The 22,479-nt window shown below is 50.4% G+C and overlaps 1 protein-coding gene across 5 annotated transcripts in view; it reads right to left on the reverse strand.

Annotated features, from left to right (window-relative positions):
- Positions 1-22,479, reverse strand: part of ADARB1 (adenosine deaminase RNA specific B1) — a 137,444-nt gene that overhangs the window by 9,582 nt on the left and 105,383 nt on the right. For all 5 annotated transcript variants that reach the window (XM_049627714.1, XM_049627715.1, XM_049627716.1 and 2 more), the window contains exon 9: positions 14,517-14,698. In XM_049627714.1, the coding sequence (XP_049483671.1) occupies positions 14,517-14,698 (182 nt within the window). The remainder of the gene's footprint in view (positions 1-14,516; positions 14,699-22,479) is intronic.

Raw genomic sequence — 22,479 nt, forward strand, 5'->3', positions numbered from 1 at the left:
AAGAAAAGAAAAGAAAAGAAAAGAAAAGAAAAGAAAAGAAAAGAAAATCCTGCCATTCCAGCAAAAATATACTTTCCCAGAAATATATATTTTAAAAAGGAATGCAAAATAAAGACTCTTCCAGACATACCAAAGCTGAAAGAATTCATCGTCAGACTTGCACCCCAAAGAATGTGAAAGGAAGCCCTCCAGGCAGAAGGAAATGACACCAGATGTAAAGGGGGATTTACTTCAAGGGATAAAGAACACTGGAAGTACCAACTCTCGTCTCTTTAAAAGTTAATTGGCTGTTAATATAACAGTGTCTGTTAATGATACTGGAATTAAAATACTTAATTAAAAAAAGCCAATTGACTGTTGAAACAAAACTAAGAGTATAGTATGGGATTTTTAACATATGCAGATGTTAAATGTACGACAACAATATCACAAAGGCCTGGAGAGGAGAAATGGAAGATTCTTATACTGTGCATGACTGGTATAACATCATGTGAGGGCAGATTATAATAATTTAAGCATGTATACTATAAAACCCTAGAACAGTCACTAAATTAACAAAACAAAAAGTTATAGCTAAAAAGTCAAGAAGGAGTTAAAATGAAATCATAAGTAATGTAAAAAAAAAGCAAAAGAGAAAAGGGGGAACAGAGATAATATAGAACAAATAAAAAATATGTACCAAGACAATAGATTTAAACCCCACCATATCAATATCACAATAAACGTAAATGTCCTGAGCACCCTAATGAAAAGGCAGAGATTATCAGTTGGGGTAGGGAAAAAAGTAGATCCAAACATGCTGATGACAAGAAACATACTTTCAATGTAAAATAATATAAAATAGCTTAAAATTAAAGCATGGGAAAAGAGACACTATGCTAGCACAAATTGAAAGAAAGCAGTGGGGAGGGGTCAGAATCTATTAATGCCAGACAAAACAGATTTCAGAATGAAGAATAGTAAACAGGGATAAAGAAGGTCATTTTATAATGATAAAGGAGGCCAATTTACTAAGAGGAACCCACACTCCTAATTAGAGAACTACAAAATACATGAAGTAAAAACTGAAAAAAATTGGAAGGAAAGATAGATAAGAGCACAGTGATAGTCAAGAGGTTTTTAATACCCTCCTCTCAATAACTGATAGACCAAGTAGATAAGTAAAGACACAGAAGACATGCACTAGACAACCAACCAACTCATAGGCCACTCTACCCAACAAGTAGCAGATGTACATGTTGTCCAAGTTGTCATGGAATATTCACAAAGATAACATTCTGGCCTGTAACACAAACATAAATTTAAAGGATTCAAGTCAGAAAATGAAATCAAATTAAAAACCAACAGAAAAATCTATAAAACCCCTTAATATTTTGAAGCTAAATAGCAGGCTTCTAAAGAGCCCAAGAGACAAAGTATTTTGAAATTGGTGAAAGTGATAACACAACATATCGAAATTTATGAAATGCTGAGAAAGCAATAAAAGGTCTCAAAACAACGACCTCAGTTAGCACCCTAAAAACTGAAAAAAGAAAAGCAACTTAAGTAAGCAGACAAAAATAAATAAATAAATAAATAAATAAATAAATAAAGACCAGAGCAGAAATTGTTGAAATAAAACAGAAAACAGAAAAATAAAATCCACGAAATCAAAAGTTGGTTCTTTAGAGAAAAATCCATAAACTTGACAGACCTCTAGGCAGACTGATGCAGAGAGAGAAGACACAGATGAGCAGTTTTAGGAATGAGAGGCATCACCAGAGACCCGCAGGTGCTACGAGGATAATGCAGGAATGTCGTGAACACTTTCAGGCCAATAAATTCCACACCTTAAATGAAATAGACAAATGTCCCCGAGAGACATAAATTACCAAAGTTCACTCAAGGAAAAAAAAATAGATAACATGAATATGCCTGCATCTATTCTGTTACAGACAATGCATTTGAAGATACTTTCTCACAGAGAAAACCTGAGGCCCAGATGGCTTCACTGGTGAATTCTACCAGTGTTTAAGAAAAAACTGGTAGCAAGTCTAAACCAACTCTTCCAGAAAACTGAAGAGGAAGAAACGGTTGTCAATTCACTTCATGAGGCAAGTATCACCCTGATGTCGAAACCTGACAAAGACATTCAAACACAACAGTAGACCAATATCACTGCAGGCCAGTATGCCACGGATGCAGAAATAGGAAATAAAATTTTAGCACATCAAATTCAACGATATTTAAAAGGAATAACACATAATGCCTATACAACGTTTATCCCAGGAATGCAAGGTTGGTTTCATATTTAAAGGACTCAATCAATGTCACCATATTCCATATTAAACGAACAGAAACAAACAACAAATGAGCAGCTCTATTGAGAGTAGAAGCAAAGAGCTTGACAAAATCCAAATCCAACATTCACTCCTGATTAAAAGCCCCTTAGTAAACTCGGAGCAGAGCTTACAAAGGCGTCCGTGAGACCCCACGGCTAACACCACACCTGGTGGTGAACGACTGGGTGCTCTCCCCTGAGACTGCACACAAGGCGAGGGTGTCTGTGCTCACCCCTTGTACCCCACATCATACCAGAGCCCATCGGGGTGCAATCGGGAAGGAAGAAATCCAAGGTTTCTGGACTACCAGCAACAAATAGAGCATGAACAACATGATCATCTATAAAGAAAATTCAATGAAATTTCCAAAACAGCTACCAGAACTAATACCTCTCTGTATTCGCAACAAACACCTAGAAACGGAGACAGAAATATAACGTTTAAAGCAGCATCAAAAATACAAAACAGGGGCGCCTGGGTGGCGCAGTCGGTCAAGCGTCCGACTTCAGCCAGGTCACGATCTCGCGGTCTGTGAGTTCGAGCCCCGCGTCAGGCTCTGGACTGATGGCTCGGAGCCTGGAGCCTGTTTCCGATTCTGTGTCTCCCTCTCTCTCTGCCCCTCCCCTGTTCATGCTCTGTCTCTCTCTGTCCCAAAAATAAATAGAAGACGTTGGAAAAAAAAATTTTTAAATACAAAACAAAGATAAACCCGACAAAAGACGTGAAAGATACGTATGCTGTGCGGTGCCAAGTGCTGCCGAGAGAACGAGGGCCTGCAGGAGTGGGGAGGCATCGGCACTCGTCAACCAGAAGACCCAAAACTGTTCAGATGTCAGTTCTCCCCAAACCGGCCCACGTATTCAATGCGGCCTCCATCAAAATCCAAACGGGGTCTACGGAGAAGCTGAGAAGCTGATTATAAAACTGCTATGAAACGCAAAAAGGACCAAGTAGCCAAAACAACTTTGAGAAACAAGTACAAAGTTGGAGAACTCGTTCTCCGCGATCTCAAACTCACAATACAACTAGTAATCCTAACAGTGTGATACCGGCATCGTGGCAAAGGGATCAACGCAAGACACTAGTGCCCCCCAACAGCCCTCCGTGTGTACGCGGGCTGATGTGTAACAAAGCTGCAAAGGCAATTCAGTGGAGAAAGGATGAACTTTTCAACGGAGGGTGCTGGGTCAGCTAGACACGTTCTATGTGAGAAAAAACGGACTTCAATCCACACCTCACGTCCTATACAAACATGAACTCAAAATGGAATACAGTCCTAAATGTAAACACTGAAAGTGTCAATTTTCTAAGAATACGACATCGGGGAAAATCTTTATGGCACTGACTTAGGCAAACATCTCTTATACAGGACATCAAAGACGTGACTCAACAAAGAAAATAGAAAAATACGACTTCATCAAAATAAATATTATTTGGTCTCTGAAAGACACTGTTAAGAGATGGGAGAGAAAAAAATTTTCAAATCACATATCTGATAAAGGACTTAGAATATATAAGTAACTCTCAAACTCGGTCGTAAGAAATTAAACAGCTCAGTAAGAGATGAGAAGAGGTTTGAACGGTTTATTGAAGAAGACGTACAGACAGCAAAACAGCACATGAAAAGACTGGGGAAACGCAAGTTAAGACCACAGCGAGACACCCTTCACAGCTGCCAGAAAGGCGGACCGGCTCCCCCCTCGGGGTTGGCAAGGGTGTGGAGGCATCGGGGCTCCTTCACAGTGGTGGGCACAACCACTTTGGGAAAGCAGGACAGTGTTCTGCCTCGTGACCCGGCCTTTCAACTCCAGGAGGAATGGCAGGGAACGTCCACGCAAAGGGCTGTACATGAACGTTCTTAGCAGCTTTCTCTGTAGCACAGAAAGACTGGAAACAACCCAAATGCCGTCAATGGCTGGACGGACACAAGGTTGTGGTTTATCCACACAACCCGATGCTACATAGTGATGAAAAGGAGTGAGCTACTGATAAACTCAACAAACATGGATGAATCTCAAAATATTTATGCTGAGTAAAATAAGCTAGACAAAAAAGTATGTACCTTATGATTTTAATCCTAGAAAATGCAAACCAATCTATATTGGCAGAAAGCACATCAAGGTTGCCTGGGGGTGGGATGGGGGGGAAAGGCAGGGATTAGCGAGGGCACCAGGAAGCTTGGAGGGGGACGGGTGGGTCACCCGTGGGGAGGGCTGCACACACGCAAACATAGTTTAAAACTTTTCAAATTGTATCTTTTAAAATATTGTTCTCGGGGCGCCCGGGTGGCTCAGTCGGTTGAGTGTCCGACTTCGGCTCAGGTCACGATCTCGCGGTCCGTGAGTTCGAGCCCCGCGTCGGGCTCTGGGCTGACGGCTCAGAGCCTGGAGTCTGCTTCTGATTCTGTGTCTCCCTCTCTCTCTGCCCCTCCCCCGTTCATGCTCTGTCTCTCTCTGTCTCAAAAATAAATAAAACGTTAAAATATTGTTCTCATTAAACAGTGACACCGGGGGCACCTGTGTGGCTCAGTCGATTAAGCGTCTGACTCTTGATTTGGGCTCAGGTCATGACCGCATGGTTCTCATGGCAGTGCAGAGCCTGCTTGGGATTCTCTGTCTCTCTGTCTCTGTCTCTGTCTCTCTCTGTCTCTCCCCCCGCCCCTCTCCCACTCGTGTTGTCTCTCAAAATGAACAAATACGAAAAAAAAAAATTAAAAAAAATTGTAACACTTGCTCATTGTGGACACTACTGGCACACACCTCAGAGAAATGAAAAGCTACAAGGCCAGAGGCAGCCACTGTAATAATTTTAGTGGTTCTTAAGCAGATAGAAGTAGAGGTGAAGCTTTAAACAAGAAGCACACTGTGTGCTGTCTCTGAGATCCTGACGGGGCGGGTTCTGTGGGTGGCCCGGCTGGCGTCTCTAGCAGTGAGAACAAAGCCCTCCACAAGTAATGTTTGAAGACTGTAGACATTCTTAAATCTCCCCGAAGAATTCATCCTTCCCAGACGAGAACTGCCATTTTCATCCGGATCCTTCTAGCAGATGCACGCGTACGCCCGAGAGCACACACGCACACACGCTCTGCACACTGACTCCTGTGAGGTTCTGGGGCTTACAGATCCTCTCTCGTAACCTAGTCACGGATGGGCTCCATCGACAGCCGTAGAACTAAACTCTTCTTAGATTTCTGGCTATAGCGCTAAATTTAATTTTCTAGTATTTGGTTTAGAAGTTTTGCATCTCTAGTCATAGGTGATGCTGTCTGTGGTTTTCTTTTTACTTGTGCCTCTTTGTCCAGTTTTGGAATTAGGATTAGGTCAGCTGCTCTTTTCTATGACCCGGAAGGTTTATATAGAAGTGGGATGGTATGTTATTTGACAGACTGATTAAACTCTGCGATCTTGCTGGAAGGTAATTTGTTGATGATATTTTCAGTGTCTTTACTGGAAATTTCCTTTGCCAGATTTTTCTATTTCTTTGGGGGTTAATTTTGGCAATTTACTTCTTGCTTGTCCTATGTTGTTATGATTGTTGTTGGTTCAAATTTTGACGTCCGCCTCCGTATCTACAGATACACCCCAATTCCTACTGTTAATTTTGTCTTATCTGCCATTACATTGTTAAGTAAAATACTAATCATGGCATAGGGATCTTTTGTTCTTTCAAATCAACACCTTTTAGTTTTTTAAATTTTTTTAAATGTTTTTTTATTTTCGAGAGAGACAGAGACAGAGCACGACCAGGGGAGGGCGGAGAGAGAGGAAGACACAGAAACGGAAGCAGGCTCCAGACATCGAGCGTGTCTGCACAGAGCCCGACGTGGGGCTTGAACCCACAAACCATGGGATCATGACCTGAGCCGAAGTTGGACGCTCAGCCGACTGGGCCCCCCAGGCTCCCCTCAACACCTTTTAGTTTCACTGATGGATCATAATCTTGTTCCTTGCTCCCTCCTTCCCTCTCACTTTCTCTCTCTGATTTTCTTCCCTCCCCCTGTACTTAGCTTCTTATTTAGCTCGGCTGTGGCTTTCCCTCTCAATTCTGGACCAAATGCTGAGGACGCTGGTTTCCATTCACGCACTCGAGGCCAAATGTGATTCTGTCAAGTGAAACTGTGGCCCCGTTTTCATCATGTTTGACATGTGAATTCTGAGAATCCAGTTCAAGGTCTGGTTTCTTCACCGATCTAAGATTCACTGTAGAGTCTAACCTTCAAGAGGCCAAGGCTTTTGGGTTTTAACTCTTTCTAGCTAACTTTAAGGTTTGGGGCCCATGGTGAGAGGAAGTCGCCTGTACAGTCAAGGAGTCTGGATTTAATCACCCACGACAGCGATCCTGTGATACACTGCGGGGCTGAGTACTGTGACAGACCTGAGGGGACTGTCCTTAAGTCCGAACTACACAAGGGAGACGATTTCGAGCATTGACTTCAAGTGGATTCTCTGTCTCAAACTGATTCCTCAAAATCATACCAGTATTAGGCCAAAAGCCAGCAGTGCTGTTCAGTCTGAGTCCAGAGGCCTGAGAATGAGAGGTTGTAACTCTGAGTCCAATAGTAGGAGAAGGTGGAGATAGGATGTCCCGGCTCAGGCAGTGAGGCAGGAAAAGGGGGCAAATTCCTTGTTTGTCCACTTTTTGTTCTAAATAGACCCTCAGTAGGTTAAAAAATGCCCATCCACACGGGGAGGGCAGTTTGCTTTCCTGAGTCTCTGCTGATTCAAACGCTAATCTCATTCTGCAAAGAGCCTCACAGACAGAAAGGTCTAATCTCATGCCTATAGCCACTCAAATTGACATAAAAGCAGCCATCATAGTACCTCAGTTTACCAATCCTTTCCTAAATGACTTCTGGGGTTTCCTGGACTTTCCTTTTTCTCTTTTCTTTTCTTTGTTATTGCTCCCAAAGAAACATTTACTTTCACATTATCATAAAGACCATTCAGTTTCTCACGTTATTTGTTAAAATACATTCACTTTCTTCTGAAAAACATTCTTTTTAGAGCTCTCTAATAGGATTCTCTGTTCTAACTTGCAATGGTTACTTTTTAGGCTCGTTGATAAGTTATCTTTTTCATTGTTTTCTTGGATTTACAAAGTATTATTTCTTGGATCCCATATTTTCCTCTTTCCTAGATATCTTTTTCATTTCACTAAAATATTCTCACTTTTTTTTCCCTCAAAAAATATACATTAGAAAGAAATCCTCTGAATCCTGGAATATCTGAAAATGATCATTTTGTCCTAATGCTTAACATATGGTTAAATAAGAAATCCTACAAAAAAATATTTTCCCAGGGCACCCGGGGTAGCTCAGTCGGTTAAGTATCTGACTTCGGCTCAGGTCATGATCTCATGGTTCATGAATTCAAGCCCCGTGTTGGGCTCTGTGCTGACAGCTCGGAGCCTGGAGCCTGCTTCCGATTCTGGGTCTCCCTCTCTCTCTGCTGCTCCCCCACTCGCACTCTGTCTCTCTCTCTCTCAAAATTAAACAGACATTAAAATTTTTTTTTCTCCTCAGCACTGGCTTCCAGTGTTCCTGATAAGTGTTACGTAAGTCTGATACTTATTGTAGTTAATTTAGAAGATTTTAGCATCTTGTCTTTACTGCTGGTGTTCTAAAATTCATAAGGATGTGCTAGGGATGGGTTTTTAAAAATTAATTCTGCTCGGTACTCAGTGCGTTCCTTCCATTGCAATACTCACGGCTTTCTTCAGTGCCCCAAATTTTCCTCTCTCTCCCTCTCTGTTTTCTATTTCTGAAATGGTGCCAGATAGACATTGGATTAACTTTCTACATCCCCAGGTCTTCCCATTTTAGACTTTTCTGCTCTGAGTTATCAGACATGTCTTTGACACACCTGCCCCCCTTCCCAAGGATCACGCTCTACGGGGAGACGTTTCTTGTGCCCCACCACGCATCCCAACGTCCAGAACAGCCTACCATACACAGCTGAGTGGTGCTTGTTGAATGTTTTCTAGACATTCAAACTGACGTTTGCTTTCCACACTCACAAAACACATATATTAATAAGGCCTGTTATTTATATTCTTTTCTGTTTCCTGAATTATGTTTACTTTCCCTTAGTTCTGTTTTTTCACATAGATCATTCTCTTTTGATCTGTTTATTTTCTTCAAATGATAATGGTTGTTCACTCACACTTGTGAATAAAAACCTTGGTTGATTAATTCGGGTAGCTGGTTTCTTATGTTTCCTGGCTGTGTATCTGATTCCAGGGAGGGCCTCGAGGGAAAGCCACATCCAGCCAGGACCCACATTCCCTTCTAGACCAAGAGGCCAGAGGTCCAGCCCCATCCTTGCTGGGCTGTTGGGATGGCCGGAGGACCCTAACCACTTATAGAGTAGCCGCACGGGGGAGACTCCCACAGAGGAAACAGCTGGCCTCTCCCTAGATGTTGAAGGCCATGGGACACCAAGGTACCATCAGGAGTTACAGAGTCCTGATGCCACAATTTTCTCATCTTGCTGATTCTCTGCTGCCCGGACTTTTATCAGGGTCTTTGGGTCTCTGGTGGTGTTACCAGCACATCTGTTCTGTCTCTGCCACCTGTCTGGCATGCAGGTTCCTTCAGTCATGGACCTGTCGCCAAGCTCATTCAAGGCCATGGCGTTCCAAGTAGACAGGTGAGGGAGGGTTTTGTGGAGGTTGGGTTGGGGGGGAAGTGGTGGAGGTGGGGACCTGTTTAGGATCAATTGGTGAGGAAATCTCTGACCATAAAGGAATTGAATCTTTCGTGAATGAATGGCTAATGCTTCTGTTATTTTCCTTTGTAATTCGATCACTTTCCTACAATAGTCAAAATAAAGGATTACTTTTGAATGATACTTAAACCTTACAATTACAACATTTTGCATTAAAACTAGAAATGGTTGGTTAACTGAGAAAATGAGACCCTAAAGTACAAATAGTTTTTGTATTTTAAGCCAAATAAGTGCCATCTTTAGCAAGAATGGAGGAAATTAGGTAAAAAAGAAATAGCCTAAAGTTTCGGTGCTAGCCTCATGCTTCTTTGGGGGCAGAAAGCCCCCAGATGGTCACAGAAGCAGTAAGTCTAGGAGTCCCTGCGACCAACCCTACCCTGGGGATGGACGCCAATGGGGAGCTTATCTTTCTGGGGCTACAAAGTGAGAACTAGGGTAATGAGTCAGTCATAGGCCGCGGCGCAGAAACCAGTAAAAGCAGGCACAGTTGGCTGGTAATGAGAGTCCCTCAGCTGCCGTAAACTAAGTGTGCTGAATCAGAACTTTTAGAGCAAAAACGCAAAGAAACTGGGTTGGCCCAGTAACTGATACAAGCAAAAAACTTATGACACTTGGCTGGTGCTGGTGGTTTTTCTTCCTTCCTTCTTAAAAGTATTTTCTGTGGTTTCTCACATATTAATGGGTAATCAAAAATTAACTATAAATGTTTATCTATTTTTAATTTGAGGGGGACAGAGAGAGGGAGAGAGGGAGGGGGAGGGGGAGGGGGAAGGAGGGGGATGGAGATGGAGGGAGAGGGAGGGAGGGAGCGGGGGGGGGGAGGGGGAGGGAAAGGGAGGGGGGGGGGAGAGGGAGGGGAGGAGGGAGGAGGAGGGGGGAGGGGGAAAGGGAGAGAGAGGGAGGGAGAGGGAGGGAGAGGGAGGGAGAGAGAAGGAGAGAGAGGGAGAGAGAGATATTCAGCAGGGGAGGGGCAGAGGGAGAGAGAGACAAAATCCCAAGCAGGCTCCAGGCTTATCGTGGAGCCTGACGCGGGGCTCGATCCCATGACCGTCAGACCGTGATCCGAACGAAATCAAGAGTCGGACGCTCAACCCACTGAGCCAACCATGTACCCCAAAACGAATTATGTACATAATGATTAATAACAGGTATCCAGGGTCGCCACGGGCTCCCATGACGGAAACTGTTAGCCATTCGATACCTGCCCAGGAAAACGTGTGCAGTTTACAACCTTGATGCAAGCGGCCTCTGTTCTGCAAACAGCCTGGGACCTGGGTAGGAGTAGGCGCCCGCAGTGAGGACGCCGGGGCCTCAGCCTCTCTGTCCGCAGACCCCTGGGGTCGAGAGAGCTGAGAAACAACTTGCCAAACAACAACGAGAGAGCCAGGAGCAGAGAGAGCGCCCTTGAGACTTTGGTCCTGGTCTTCAGTGAAGACGCCTCCTGAGCTAAAAGGGAAGCGAATGAAGCCATCAGGGCGGCTCGGGCTCCTCCCGGCCTGGTCACTAATCCCTGATGGGCCGCCTCACCCAGGGCCTCTGGCCAAACAAGACTTCCTTCTTGGAACCCGACCTTGGGGTTTCGTGACACCGACTCTGGGGAAGGGCCTGAGTGCTCCGGTCCGGACAGGGACGTGCGTGCTGGCAGTGGCCTGGCCCCGAGGCACGCCTGTCACCCGGGCGCAGGGCTACAGGTGGGATCCTCGCCCAGACTCCGCGTTCCTGAGGCAGCACGGGCCGAGCGCACGGAGTCCTAACGTTCCCACCCCGCCAACGGGCCAAGGGCGACAGGAGAAGGGCCCCTGAGTTGGATGGAGGAGGGAAGAGGCCGGGTGGGGTGGGGACCAAGCCCAGGCCAGCAGTCCCAGGAGGGTGCGCAGCCCCGTGTCTCTGTTCTGCGTGGGCTGGGAGCAGGGCGGTGATCTTCTGGAGCCCTGCAGGGACCGCAGCCCGTTCCACCCGTGAGGGGTGACGGGAAGTACGGACACATGCAGGACAGGGTTCGAAAACACCACCGGATCAAGTATAACTGTTGCTTTTGAAAAATCTTCCAATATGTCAATTAAATAAGTAACTGCTTTACCGTTAAAGACACCCACAGAGAGAATTTTTAAAAAACAAGCAAACCACATCCATGGGAACTTACGAGTTTAGAGGACGCTTTTGGGTCGCCTGGGTGGCCTCCCAGCAGAACCTGCCATCACCGTCACTGTGTCCACAGCTGTCACTGGCCGGCACTCCCACGCGAGCGCTTCCTGACATCAGGGGCACGGAGCTCCCACCAGGAAACTCTTTTCTAGGCCTTTCCAGCCCCTGGTGCCGGCTCTTGCCTGGAAAACACAGCCTCCCCTGCTGTCCCTCACACTTGCTCTCTCTCCTGCGCTTAGGGCGAGACGTGGACGTGAGCCCCTCTGCCCACGGTAAGCGTGTATGTGGCTTTCCGTCGGGCACGCCAAAGGCACCCCTGCTTTCTCTCTGCCACGTGCTCAGCCCCTGCCTTCCTCCTGCCTTTCCAGAGGTCCCCACGCAGGCTGGACCCACAAGAATGCACTCGTTCTCTCAGCACCACCCTGGCCCTGGCTGTCGTCATGTTCTGTGTCAACGCTGGTGACACGGCCGGCCATGAGTGACCCCAGGGCCTTGGGGCCGTCCAGACCGCTGGCCTTTCTTCCCCAGTTCTCCAGGCACCTGGACAGTAGCCCCGGACGGGCCGGGCGGCTCCCTCAGGGGCCGACAGATGCGAATCAGAAGCTTGCAGGTGCCGGATGTGCAACTGATCTGGAAAGAAGATACGAGAGTTCAAGAGGCTCCCGCGTCCAAAACGCCAGGGAAGGGAATCACGTGAGTGCTCGCGGCCCCGCGGTCACAGCTCGCCACCGAGAAGTTCTACGCTGACGAAGAAATGACATTCTTCCCGTCTGTCCTTGGTGGCATTAAGGAAATCGGCCCACCACCACATCGGTGGAAGAGCCCCTGGATCCGCTGTGGTTGCCGGCAACAGTCTCGTTTAATGGGCCGCTCCCCGCGCCGCGCCGATGGCCGTCCTTGTTCCTCTCCGAGGACACCGCGGCCTAGGTCCTGCTACACCGTCATTCTCCTTCAACACGGGACGACGTGTGATACAACGTGAGGTGAAAAGGGCAGGACAGACGTCCGTGAACTGTAATAAATACACGCACACGCGCGCACACGCACACACGTACGCACAGGGCCGGAAGGAAACCCACAGTGTCCTGGCTGTTCCACTGTCCAGGCCACTCGTTAAATGTAGGACTTTCCTAGAAGGGCTTTGCTGTGGGGCCCATTTTAAAGGAGTGCGGCCCTACCCCACTTCAGACCTCAGTGCTCACTGCCCGAGACCCCCCTGCCTGAGTCCTTGCGTCGTGACAATATCGTCTGCTCAGATTTCCACCCAGGAGGCCGATGTGCGCTGGTCCGCTGACGGGAGTGGCGTCTGCACCTCCTCCCTGCTCGCCCCTCTGGCTTCCCCCCTGCAGAGCTCACGGGAGTGCCACAGACTGAAAGCATCTTCCCCAAAGCTACTCACTGCACAGACTTCAACTCTATTCAAGGAAAACCAACCAAACATCACTGTTTCTAAAATAAAGCATTTATCCAAAGTAAAATATCTCAAATAGTTTGCATTTTTTAAAAAATATAATTTATTGTCAAGTTAGTTAAATACGGCGCATACAGGGTGCTCTTGGTTTTGGGGGTGGATTCCCATGATTCATCGCTTACATACGACACCCAGTGCTCATCCCAACAAGTGGCCTCCTCGGTGCCCGTCACCCGTTCCCCTCCCCCGGCCCCCCTATCAACGCTCAGCTTGTTCTCTGAATTTAAGAGTCTCTTATGGTTTGCCTCCCTCTCTGTTTGAAACTATCAAATAGTTTGCATTTTGAAGCAGACTTCGATGCCAAAGTGATGCTGTCCAGTGGCCCAGCATTTGAGAAATATTCTGCTTCCTGAGACCTCAGCGCTGCCCCTGGATTTCACAGAACTCCCACATGCTTGTCCAGAAGGATCACGCAGGGCCCCAGCCCATCCCCGTCCTGGGGAGGGAAGACCAGGAAACCGGGCCATGCAAGCTGCCAGTGTGACAGAGCGACAGCAAGGTGGCCCGGCTCCGCGGGAGGCCCTCTGTGCCCGCAGGCGCTCTGCCACAACCTGGCGGCTGCGGCTGCGTGCTTTAGGGTCTGGGAGTGGAGGGGATGCGGGGGAGGGGAGAAAGGAGAGCAGGTCCGTCTTCGTCGCAAATACACACAGGACGACCTCAGGGTCTCTATCTTGCAAACACGATTTTCATATCTTATCACAGGTACGTACACACTTCATACACACGTGACTCAGTTTCAGTCAACAGGGCGCAGGTTCCCAACTACCGCTGAGCGACAACTCTGTGCCACGCGTCTCCCAGTGTGGTCAGTGTCCGTGAATCCAGAGGTCAGGTGACCGCTGAACTTACAGACCACGGAGGCTACACGGGGAGAGCAGTCTCCCGAGTCCGGGAACCCGTGTGCTGACCCACAAGGAAATACTCTCGCTCACCTCCTGTGTCCCAGCAGACGCTCTGTGCACGTGGACGCCACGGCTGCAATTTCCCACCAAGCGTTAGCAGAGTCAGTATTTTGTCTTTAAAGGTCGTGCTTAAAGTCAGGGGGGCTGCAGAATTTGATCAGACACAACCACCGGTTTCCTCCATTGTGCATAATTCACACACTCTAAGAGACGTGCCTTCAAACAAAATGCCACACCGCTTTTCCCCAGGGAAAGGTGAGCTAGCGGCCAGCACCACAAACAAGGCAGCACACGCGCACACACCGGGAGAAACACGTTTTAGTTTTTAGTTTGGGGTTATGGTTTTAGTTCAGAGCTTTAAAAAAGTAAGCAAAACGATATTTTCAAAACGAAAAAAATACCTTAACTGCATCCTTTAAACGGGCTGAACTGAGAGATTAGGACCCTTGCATTCAAGAGCTGCTGTTCCCTCACCGGTCACCACTGAGATGCTACAGGGGACACAGCAGACAAACCGGTGACAAAGGGCACTCGGGCATGTCATCACTGACACATCCCGGACCCGTCCCGGGTACGCCCAGCTCCGTCGCCAGCCTCCCGAGCGCGAGCCGGGCTCGTCACGGAGACGACCGATCCCGGGAGGCCCAGCCCAGCTTCGTCTCGGACGCTGACGCCTGCGTCATTTCCGTGGCATCTGCGAGCCTCTCCCGCGACACAGAAAAACACGCAGGCGCCACGTGTGGGCTCTGCAAAACGCCAAGGCTTCCAATCGACGAGAAGATGAAGCGTACGAGGCCCCACTTACGATGGCCCAGAGGCCCCGACACACCGCCTTCCACCCTCACAGAGCGGCCCGGCCTTTCTGACGGCCGGAGCAGCGTCCCCACGGCATCCGCACTGGCGAGACGCGGTTATCTGAACAAGGAAACGACCCCGCTGGAGAGGTACTTGCCGCTGAGCAGAGGCTTGTTGAGGGCGTACAGCGGGGGCAGGTCTTCTATGTTTGCGATCCGCTGGTACATGGCCCTGGAGAGGTGGTCCCCGTGGTAGAGGCTGCCCAGGATGATGCTCGAGAAGTAAATCGGCTCCACGAAGATGCTGAGCAGTGAGCCCTGGACGCCCACCACGTTCCACCTGGGGGCAGAGGGAACACACGCTTGAGTGCAAGAGGGGGGGCCCGTGTCGCACGCGCAGCGAGCCAGCGCCACGCACGGCTGCCTGGTCGCACTCACGTGCCTCGATGTGTACAAACAGGAGAAGACAGCACTTAAAAATTTTAACTGACGTAGAGAAAATCCTACTTAACAATTATTCGGAGCTGTGGAAACATCCCTTGCCTTTGTGCCTCCCGTGACACACCCTCTGAGGCTCAGTTCTAAAAGAAGGTTCAGTGAGCCACGTTTCTTGGGAGAAAAATCAAAAGAGAAAGTAAATCTTTATGTTATTACTTCCAATAAAAGTAACTGCAAAGGAGACGTTGAAAACATCAAACCGGTTGCCTGTTCCTCGGTAACAACCCCGGGCGGAGCCTGGTCTGACACACGCAGGGAGGCTCGGCCGGGGGTGGGGGGTGAGGTCCCTGCGGCGGCCGGCCCTCCCCTGCCCGCAGCGGGGACTGACCCGAGCAGGACGGCGCAGGATGGGCGACCGTGTGCTCGGCTGATGCTGGTCAAGATGCGTTCCCGTCACTGACAACCTAGGCTCCTGCTTGAGCCTCTGCCCTCGCACCGGCACGGCCCTGCCCCCTTCCCACGTCCTACAGACAGCAGCAGGTGCTGGGCACCAAGTCCGTGGGGCCGGGAAGGCGCGGCCCACGTGTTCTGGGGCCAGGGGGCCGTCTGGACTGGGAGCGAGTGGAGTCAAGGCAAACACACGATCAAGAACATAAGTGGAGGGAAATCAATCCAAGGGAAGGCAAGGTCCCCAGAAAAGGAAAACTTCGGGGAAGGTCCTGAGGGCAACCTTGGGTTGCAACCTGGGTCCTGGGGGCCCAGCCAGACCTGGGAGGGGGTGCAGTGGCTGCCCCGAGAGGAAGGAGAGGAAGGTCGGGGGAAGGCAGGGGCTGAACCTACCCGGGCAGCCTGAGGCCGGTGGGGAGCCACTGAAGGACGGCACAAGGCAGCCACTCCATCCAACTTAGTGGAAGTGTTTTTAGGAGACGACTCACCTCCACGTTCCCCTGTGTGTCAGGAAGGAGCCACAGGCAGAGGCCGTGGGAAGGCCGTCTGCAGGTCACAAGGGGGTGGGGACAGGGAAGTGAGGCCCGTCTTAGAAACATCCTGGGCTTGGGTCTGGGGGGCTGCAGGGTCTGGACAGGACGTGGGGGTGGGGCTGGGGTGTCGTGCAGTGAGGCCCAGGCCACTCCGTCTAGAGCCCTCCCTCCCCCGCTCACACTGCTCTCACCTCACGGCCACTGGACTTCAGGCCGAAGTCCAGTGGCCCCCCACCCCCCCCCCCGCCCTCATGGAAGGGGACAGAGGGCAGTGCCCAGTGGGTCAATGCTGGCATCCAGTGGTGGCACAGGGTTCTCTGCCCGAACTCCTGACCCACCCAGCTCCACACTCTGTTTTCGGGCTCTCCTGCTGGCTCCTGTCACCGGCTGGCAGCCAGCAGTGCTGGGGACCTCCTTTCAGAACAGACCCCGGAGCCGACTCGTTGCGTTGCTCCTGCAGGTCAAGTCACAGGTCCCCACCTGCTGCATTGCTGTCGCCTACCACCCCCCCCCCCCCCCCGTGGCCCATCCCTGGAGAGCGGCCATGTGACCCTGTGACAACAGGCCAGGCCTGGTCACTCCCGTGCACAAAACCCTCCAAGGCCCCTATCTTCTCCCTAGAAAACACCATCGTTCCAAAGGTCTGTGCAACCAGTTGCTGCCCCCCCACCCCCCTCCCATGCTCGGGCCACGAGGGGCGAGGGGGCTCCCGGCCACTCCTCCCAGGTCCTCCAGCCTCCTGGGTACGGGGCCCCCGCCTGTTAGTCTCTGCAGCAAGTTCCTCTCAGGGGGCCCTCCCGTGTGCCCTCCTGGGCTACCTACATAATCTACGGTCTACCGCTCATAGCTGTCCCCTCCCCCCACCCCCCAACCAGCGTGCAAGCTCCACGGAGGAGAGGCTTCGGCTGTATTCGCTGAGCTCTCCCGGCGCTCAAACTACACACCTGCCACGTACAGATCAATAATGCACGCTGAAGGGGCAGCCCCCAGCCCTGCGTGTGCCTCCCACCCCCTAAAAAAGGAAGGTCAAACGCAGGTCTTCCTATCCTGCAAGAAAAAGCATGAAGTGCTTACAAAAATCTCAGGGCAGCCCTCCTTATGTACATTCAAGCCTGCGTAGGGGTTTAGACCATTTTAGGGGGAACTCGGCCTCCCAGGACAACCTTTAAAACAGTGATTTTGCAGAACCCTGTACTTGGCAACGAGTCATTAATTCTGAGCACGTGCTTCGCAGCAGGACTCTAGGAGCCGTGACGGCCCCGTGGAGGCCCTGGCGGGAACGCGGGGCGTGCCCCCCGCTTTGGCAGATGGGCTCCTGCCGATGCACCTTACAGAGCCCTGGGAGGGCGAGGAGAGCAGACGCCGCGGGGCTCCAGGCAAACAACGCCCCCCAGCCGCCCTCTGCAAAGACTGCAAACTGGCTCAGCCCTGCGTGAGGGTGCAGGGGTCCACGGGTCCACGGCGTTGTGCCGGGCGATGCTAGAAAGAACCAGGCAGGTGCCCACACGCTCCGCCCTCTCTTGCTCTCCTCCCCCCGTGATTTCTTGGAGGCCAGGGCTCAGAGCACTGTCGCCCGGCCAGGTCCCTGATGAAGCTTCTCCACAGCCGCCCACGGCCTCCACGGGAGCGCGGGGGCCCTTCTCCCCACCGCACGGTCTCCCCACTGGGCTGTCTCGGAGTGTGCCCACACAGGAAGCCCCGGCTTCCTCCCTCAGCTCCACGCAGCTGGGCGCACAGAGGCTGTGGTCATCAGAACCAAGGTCACCCCACCTGCTTCTCCACGGGACTCGCCGCGAGACTGCCCCCACGCAGCCTTCTCGGCCAAACCGCCCACCAGACAGACGCATGGTACCTGGTGACCCTTGGCGTCAGTGCCGTGCCTCCCTCACCGCCCCCAGCCCACGGTGGCCTCGCCCCTAAGCCTGCCCCCTGCCCCTGTCCCGCGCTCTTCCGACGGAGTGACCCTGCCTCTCTGGGAGGGACACAGGTCAGCCCTGCCTTCCAGAAGGGACTCCCGAGATGCTCTCCTCGTTCCCTTGGGGCGGAGACTGCAGCCAGCTGGTAGCCTGCAGGCCACCAGAGCATTTCCGAGGACTTTTCTAACCCTCCAGCCCCCTGGTCAGGTGTTCGAGTGATGCGGAATAACGATCCCCTTTCAAGCCCCTTTCAAGCACTCTGGAGCTTATGCTAATGAGGTGAGCCGGGAGGGTGGGGGCGGGTCCATAGGGACATAGGGACAAGTGGGCTGGAGCCGCTCCACCCCGAGGGCGCAGGGAGCTATGGCAGTGGGGGGCGGGGAGGCGAACAAGCAAGGAGCTGGAAGGGAGGTGCCATGTGCCCGGAGACGTGGATGCTCCACGCACCCCCGAACCTTCTCCTCTTCCACCTGGCTGTTCCCGAGTTGTATTCTTCGTAACCAACCGGTAGGTGTTAAGTAAACTGTTTTCTCTGACTTCCGTGAGCTATATTGGCAAATTGTTCAACCCAAGGACTGAGTCCAATAGCCGAGTGAGACAGGGCGCGGGGGCCCCAGTGCCCTGTTCTAGCAGACGCGACTGTCATCTGCAGGGGGGGGCAGTCCCGTGAGGCCCAGCCCTTAATCTGCGGGGTCTGCATGAGCTCCAGGAGGCATCCCAGGGACCCGGAGAACCGCGCGTGTGGGCGCCCACACACCACACCCGTGGGGGGCGAGAGAGGCAGCAGGGGTGGTAGCTGTCTCCATGTTGTCCCTTCTAGAAGCATCCTGCCCCCTTTCCTCCAGGCCTGTGTGTCTGCCTTGTCTGCTGTTTGCACGGATGACGCGTAACCAGTTTACAGGCACAGGTCGTGAGGGTTCCCGTCCGTGAGTTTTGACTTTTATGCTCACGAGTGTCACGCCATCTCAACAAGACCTGGAACGTTTCCTTCTCGCCTGCAGGGACCCTTCTTCAGGCAGCGCCTCTGAATTACCGAGCTGCAGGAATTGGCTTTATCGGCTGGGTTCTCACCTCTTGCTGGTTATAGAAGTCAGAGTCTCTTTCCCCAGTGTGTGGCTTTTCTCTTCACTGTATCTAAAGGGGTTTTGGTAAATAAGTTTTAAATTTCCAAGTTAGTCAAATTTATTCATGGTTTTCTTTCTAATTTGGGCTTTCTGCGCCTTGATTGAGAAATCTGCTTAAGTGGAAGCCACAAGGATTGCCAGGACCCACTCTTCGCGTTCAGCTCCGTAATTTGCCTGGAACGTGCTTCTGTGTGCCGTGTGAAGGGGCCTGCTTTTCTCGGAGCATAAACACGCTCCGGGACTGTTTGCCGACCGCAGATCCCACACGCAGCAGCGCCTGCACCTGCCGTCCCGTTCCCTCCCCCTCTAAGCAGCACAGCCGCCATCCATCCCGGCTCGGGGGGCGACGTGCGAGCCCGCTGTCCCCGGCTGCCTGCACGCGTCTGGGCCGGGTTCCAGGTGATGGGACACAGCTGCCACGTGACTGTGCCTGTGGCGGCCGGGCCGCCCCTCCTCCCTGCCCTCGGACCAGGCGCGGGAGGATTCGGGAGGGGAGGGGGAGGGGGCGCTGTGGCGCCCCGAGGACAGAAGATGTGTCCTGGATGCAGCAGGAAGACGGAACCCGGACGACCCACCTACTTCTGGACCTGACTTTCTGTGAGACAGAAATAAACTTCCATCTGGTTTACGTGTCCCCTCAAATGCGGGCAAAGCTGCCACCAGTCGTTACCAGTCTCACACTGCTGCGTTTCCATTTGAGTGCTGGGATCAGATTCCCGAGGGCTGGGAAAAAATTAGGGCATTTGATTAAAATTGCATTGAAGTTGTAGAAACTTCACTAGTTGATCCAACTATGGCAGACGCACTGTTGGCCCCGGTGTGGGTGGGCGGGTTTGTATGACTGAGGATGGCTTGCCACTTTCTCCTTCACCGTCTTTACTGCCGTGGTAACAGAGGTGATAATAATCCCAAAAAGTGAGCTGGGGATCCTTCCCTCGTCTTCTAATCTCTAGAAAAGATGACCTCAAATAGGGATCCTCAGCTCTGCAGGAACGTAGGGAGTTCACGCCAAAGCCGTCCAGGCGAGCGGGTCTGCCTTCTCTACAGCCCTCTCCTCTCTTTGGTTTTCTTCAGTTTGTTTCCTTCCTGGGATGGGGTGTGACGTGTGTATTTTTAATGGTTACGTATTCCCCTCTCCACCTATGCCTGAGTCAGTTTCAGGAATGCACATTTTTCTGGAAGGCTGCTTTCATTTCCTTTCACTGTCAACACCCATTGCTGTTGAAGTCACCTACAACCCTGCACGTAACCACCTACGGCTTGTTCTTTGTGACTGATTAGCTGTGCGACTCTGTGACTTCCGATCATTTTCTAATCTCCACTGTGATTCCCTCTTCTGGGTATTACTGAGGTACAGCTGACACTCACTACAGGGCACATATTGAGGCCCACGCGGTAGTGAGAGGCGACTTCTGCCTGTGCCCTTGAGACCCATCATCCCCGGAGTCCTCCTTGTCCTATGTGCCCCCTGCTGCCCCTCCCTGGGCGGCCACTGACCTGCTTTCTGCCACTGGAGGTTAGTCTGCATTCTCTAGGATTTAAATTCATGGAACCACCCGCCAAGCACTCCTGTTTGTCCGGTTTCTCTTCCTCTGCACGGTTATTTTGAGGTTTACCCGCAGTGCACCGGGTGGCATTGTTCATCCCCCCGTCAAGTACCCGCCGCATGGACACCCACCGTGTGTCTATCCACTTACATACAGGTGGCGGCTGGCCTGCCTCTGCTTGCCGACTACCACAAAGGAGCTCTGAGCACTCACGTGTGACTCTGTGGACGTGCACTTCCACTCCCACCTCGCACCCAGGAGCACGATGGCTGGGGCGTGCGACGGGCACATCCTTAGTCTTTTAAGAAATCGCCAACCCGTCTTCAAAAGAACATGCCGCCCACAGAAGACAAGGGCACCAGTCTCCCTGTATCCCTGTCAACCCTTTACGTGGCCAGTTGTTTTAATCTCAGCTCACAGTGTGACTTTCACCTCGCTTGCATTTTCTAGTGATGGTGAACGGTGCCGAGCATTCTATCGTGTGCGGATCTGACATCTTTTTTGGTAAAGTGTCCATTCAGATTATTTTGCCCCTTTTAAAAACTGCTTTTCCCCCTGGTTGAGTTTTGAGGGTCTAAATTTATATACTGTATACAGGCCCTTTATCAGATACACGATTTGCGAATATTTCCTCCCAGTCGGTGATTTTATTTCTCATTCTCTAATGGTGTCTTTAAAGAGAAGCAATTTTAATTTGATGAAGTCCAATTTATCAGTTTTTCCTTTTATGGAGAGTGCTTTTAGTGTTATATCTAAGAAAACATCTACCACAACTGCCAAGATTTTCCCGTTTTCTTCTACAACTTTTACACATTACTATCTATGATCCTTTTTAAAAAATTTTTATCTTAATTTAGAGAGAGCACACGAGCAGGGCAGAGGGACAGAGGGAGAGTGACTCTTAAGCAGGCTCCACACTTATCATGGAGCCCGATGCAGGGCTCGATCCCATGACCCTGGGATCATGACCTAAGCCGAAATCAAGAGTCAGTCACTCAACCAACTAAGCTACCCAGGCGCCCCCATCTGTGGCCCATTTTAATCTCTGTATGTGGTGAAAATATGAAGTTCCCTTGTCTGTTTTCACATAGAGAGGCCCACTTGTCCAGTCATCATTTGTTAAAAAGACTTTTCCTCCATGAATCACCACTGCACCTTGGTCAAAGGTCAGTGTGACCAACAAGGAACAAGTGGAATTTGAAACTAAAAAAATAATACCATTTACATTATTAATACCTTCAAAACTTAAATATTTAGGTATAAATCTAACAGGATATGTATGAGATCTCTATGAGGAAAACTACCAAACTCCGAGAAAAGAATCAAAGAAGAACTACATAAATGCAGAGATATTCCATGCTCATGGACAGGAACACTGGGTATTGTTAAGATGTCGGCTCTTCTCGGCTTGGTCAGTCCCAGTCATGATCTCAGCAAGGTGTGTTGCAGGTGTTGACAAAATGATTCTCAAGTTCACCGGAGGCTAAAGACCCAGCACCACCAACGCAGCACAGGAGGAGAACACAGTCGGAGGACTGGCACTGGGGGGTTTTAGACTTACGACAAAACTGCAGTAACTGTGATACTGTGATTTGTAAGAAATGTATCTTGGTCTTATACATATTTGGTCTTTGTTCATGTTCATGGTTCCTGGCTCAGGCTCCTATAAAACCTTAGGAATTTCCTAGTTGAGAAGAGCCTTACAGATGTCTTTTGCTATGTTAATGAGGTGGCTTTTAGAAAGCACCTAAGGAGGAGGGCTGGTTTAGAGGGTTGGGAATTTCAGTCCCATCCCCCTGACCCCCAGGGAGGGGAGAGGGGCTAGAGGTTGAGTTAATCACCAATAGCCAATGATTTGGAGCACCTGGCTGGCTCAGTTGGTAGAGCGTGCGACTCTTGATCTTTGGGTCATGAGTTTGAACTCCATGTTGGATATAGAGATTACTTAAAAAAAAAAAAAAAAAAAAAAAAAAAAATGGCCAATGATTTAATCAAATGTGCCTATGTAATGAAGCATCCATAAAAACTGCAAAGGACAGGATTTGAAGCTTCCGGGTTGGTGGGTGTGTGGATGTGAGGACAGCAGCACGGCTGGAGACGGCGTGGGTGCTCCCTG

The sequence above is a fragment of the Panthera uncia genome, chromosome C2, assembly GCF_023721935.1.
Source record: "Panthera uncia isolate 11264 chromosome C2, Puncia_PCG_1.0, whole genome shotgun sequence".
Taxonomy (NCBI): Eukaryota; Metazoa; Chordata; class Mammalia; order Carnivora; family Felidae; genus Panthera; species Panthera uncia.